Here is a 3,705-nt window from a genome sequence, read left to right as displayed (position 1 = left end):
ACTCCCTCATTTTCTCCTGACAGAGATCAGAATCTCAGCCTTCCTGGAAGGAGGTCACTGACCACTTCCTGTAATTTCCTTAATTTCTGTGAATTACAAAGTGTCAATAAATCTTTTTAACACCATTTTCCACCATCCTCTATTTTGTCCTGGGTCAAGCCTAAAACACAGAACGTAACAATATTAAGAAACATGGTGTTTACTCCACTATCAGCTGTAGTAACCTACAGCAGGAGACATACTGTATAGCAATAATGTGGTCGAGCAACATGCGTAATACCAGCAATTATCCAACTGAATGAAACTCCCAACAAGACAGTGTACAAGGCAAACACTACAGAGTAGCTGCAAACACAGGTAGCTGGACGGGCAGTGCATGGCCATTTTCATACTAAGATCTCAGTATAAAGATGCAATCGAAATCACTCTTTTAATTCTACCTCTCCAGCTGTGCATTCACTCATCCCACATCGGTGCAATATTCCCTCCCCAGTGTGTGGTTTCACAAACTGTTTAAGGTATTCCCAAATCTTGAGATTGAACTTTTCTACAACATTTCAGTCAATGACGACAATGCAACATTACCACGATAATTGACATAAAAATCTGAAATTTGGTGCACTTTTGGTATACAGCTGCTTCAGTTGCAGGTAATACCTGATTAAAAGCCAACTGGCTAACTTTACAAATGTGAATTACCAAGGTTAATCAAGTTGGCCAGCTGGAGGCTATATAAATCTCCCATTTAGGTTCTTTTTTGTCATTTCAAATGGCTTTATAATCCCATTTCTATTACCTTCTGACAGAAAACAAACTTCTCTAAAGTTTGCCGTGGATCCTCTTCAGGTGGCATTGATGAAAAGTTGTCACTGAAAATAACTGATTTGTAAAAGACAAATTAATTCTTGGTATTTAAAAGCTCTGTGGTCAGTATTTCTGATATACAAGACCGCTGTTGGAGCCAACAGCGGCAAGTTTTTATTGCTGCAAATCTGCCGAGACCTGCCAGGAGTCTTAGACAAAGAATTGCCATTATGTAAATATTGTTATAATATTCTGCATTGAATATTCATTAATTTATCAATAATTTAATAAGAAATGTAACTAAACTTGAATAAACTGGATTGTGAATGGATTGAATGAAGATGTATTTAATTGCACTTGTTTGGTTTCTCTATAAGACAAAAAAATAAGGAACTGGAATAAAGGACTGTGACCACAGAGAGAAGCCACCAGCATTTCACAAAGATGCATCAAAGATGCATCAACAGTTTTAATGTGACATTTCACAGTTTTCTTTGTTGTTGTGCACACTCTGTGGTTGTTTTTTGAAATCATTCAGACATTTAGACATGTTCACGCAAATATTTTGAAACTGCCACACGGTGTGACTGTCTGGCACTCTGCAGCAAAGAAAGAGCTTAAGTTTTGTACTCATAAATTAAACATTTTAATTTGCCAATTCTTTTTGTCCGACAAATGCATTTTTTTTTTTTTTTTAATTACCAACATGTTTCGGCGAGTGTTTGACCCGTCATTTATCAGCTGATGTTAAAAGAAGGCGTGACTCACCCGTCAGAATTGACCTGTGCTGTTGTTGGCCCCTCCAGGATGCTGCTCCAGGTGGGAGAGAGCATGTACGCGCCCTCGTCCCTAGTGATGGTCCTCGGGCCCAAAAATTAAACAGTCTAAGATCATATTACGAATTCAGGAAAAACAAAGTGGGTACAGTTGTTCCTGTCACATCAGTGAACAATACCATTTAATCAAATGATCTTCTAAAGTATTTAAATTATTAGTTAAAAAAAAACTAACCCTGCACTTTATTCTCTTTGTTATGCTTTAGTCCCTTTTTCCACCCTTTTTCTTGTTCGAGAGCCAATTAAACATTTATTTGGTGTCTATTTGAATAAAATATTTATATTTTCATAGTTTTTAATACATTATGTCATCAGTTTAGTGTAACTGAAGAGAGAAAAGAGACATTGTTAATTATTGAAACCTGTTTATTTCTTCATGTGATTTCCCTTTGGGAGTGAATAGAGTATTATAGAAAACCATTAAATCATTTATTCAAATTGATTCATAAGAGTAGTGAATATAGAAGTCGCTGAATTTCAGAGGATGAATGTGAGGATGGATGAGGACACCAGCAGCAGGATGACACTGGGACCAGTTGGTAAGGCGCTGTTGCACAGGTCCCCCTCACAGCAGTTTATTGGACTGATGCATAGGACACTGTTTTGGCAGCCCTTTGTAACAACGTTGGTACCTGCAAAGCAGACCAGGAGAATCCTCAGAAAAGACTTCACAAACATAGGATAAAAGTAAAGAGGAAGTAATAATACAATAACTTGAATCTATGTCTCAGTAGTTGTGGACATTAGAAAAAAACGTACCATCGACTCTAAGAGAGAAGCAACGATCGAAAAGGACACTACACGCTTTGGTGTCGGTGCAGGATTTTGGTTCGGCTGCTGTGCAGCTGTAGCATCTCAGTCCACATGCTATAACAAGACATGACCCACAACAACAACAAGAACAAAAAGAAAAAAAAATGTTCAACACAAACATCATAACAAACCAAGTGTCATGATTTCAGCACAGCAATGGTGTTGTCTTGTGAACGATTTTAATCCAAAGTTATTGAACTTAACTATCTAAAAAAAAAAAAAAAGAATGAATGTGCTGATTGATCAGAAACCATTTGGTATCACTTAAGTCAAAATAAAGTAATCTACTTATTTCTCAATTAAAACTAAATGTTCACCAATGAGTTAAAGTAGACATCTTCACAACATATGCTTATAGTTATAATTATTGAGGCCTTGTAAATGAGAAATACCATATATGAAGAAGCCTTCCGGGGCTGCAAAGTGCAAAGTGATTAACAGAGACCATAAAGAGCATTACTTTTTCTTTTTACTCCTTTCTTAACTTTTTTGTCACCCGAGGTCAGTAACTTCCACATTTCTAAACAGTAAATAGTCAACAAACAAACTCCCCTAAAACAAAGATACTTTCTTTTTAAGATTATGTTGGACACCGGATTTAACAAACCTGAATTACTTCAGAGTGAAAGCATTAACCTACTGAAGATGCAGTTTATAACAGCTCTTTTCTGACACCACTTCCCTCGTAACTTTTTTAAAAGAACAATGACTTTACCTGCAGACAGAGTAGCAAACAGGATCAAAGCTCCGTATAACTGCATCGTGGACTTGGTTGTTATTCAAGCCTTGGGACAGTGAAAGCTGGAGTGAATTTCAGTTCCCCCTTAGTTCAGCTGTTCAGTAGGCTTTGAGACAGACATTTGCATTTCCAAAGCTTCCTCCGGAGTGACCCAAATAACGAACGCTCTTGACCATTATTTCTGTGAGAGCTCTGTAGACTTAACCAATTACGTAATCAAGACCGGAGCTATTTTTGCCAGGCATTACCGGTACATTTAATTGCAAAACTGGATACATTCATTTTCACAATAGTACTTTCATGACAGTGTATGGTGGAATTAGTCCTTTTGTTTTAATTATTATTTTTTTTACATGTTTACTTTTTTTTTTTTCTAAAGCATGACAGGATCAGAATGAGCTCACCAAACTAACCAGCCCATAGTTAGTAACTTGGAGATGAAGTGAGAGAAGCCAGATTGAGAAGTTTGGGGAGGTAGCAGGATGCTGGAGAGACAGCTGTCCGGAAAGAGAA

The 3,705-nt window shown here is 37.2% G+C and overlaps 1 protein-coding gene across 1 annotated transcript; it reads right to left on the bottom strand.

Annotated features, from left to right (window-relative positions):
* Positions 1-2,002: 2,002 nt before the first annotated feature.
* On the bottom strand, positions 2,003-3,451 carry LOC133451117 (lymphocyte antigen 6G-like). Its single transcript, XM_061730060.1, has 3 exons — positions 3,169-3,451; positions 2,400-2,507; positions 2,003-2,272 (listed from the first exon to the last, which is right to left on the bottom strand). Exons 1-3 carry the CDS (start codon positions 3,212-3,214, stop codon positions 2,118-2,120), a joined length of 309 nt encoding a protein of 102 aa, XP_061586044.1. The 5' UTR covers positions 3,215-3,451; the 3' UTR covers positions 2,003-2,117.
* Between the last annotated feature and the right edge of the window lie 254 nt (positions 3,452-3,705).

The sequence above is a fragment of the Cololabis saira genome, chromosome 9 (genome assembly GCF_033807715.1).
Source record: "Cololabis saira isolate AMF1-May2022 chromosome 9, fColSai1.1, whole genome shotgun sequence".
Taxonomy (NCBI): Eukaryota; Metazoa; Chordata; class Actinopteri; order Beloniformes; family Belonidae; genus Cololabis; species Cololabis saira.
Note: the sequence above shows the minus strand (reverse complement) of the source record. Positions and strands in the feature narration are given on the sequence as shown.

Coding starts and splice junctions, on each gene's coding strand:
- LOC133451117 (XM_061730060.1), bottom strand. CDS start 3,214: ATGCAGTTATACGGAGCTTTGATCCTGTTTGCTACTCTGTCTGCAG. Junction 2,508..3,168: donor GTTTGCTACTCTGTCTGCAG/GTAAAGTCATTG, acceptor GTCTTGTTATAG/CATGTGGACTGAGATGCTAC. Junction 2,273..2,399: donor CTTCTCTCTTAGAGTCGATG/GTACGTTTTTTT, acceptor TCTGCTTTGCAG/GTACCAACGTTGTTACAAAG.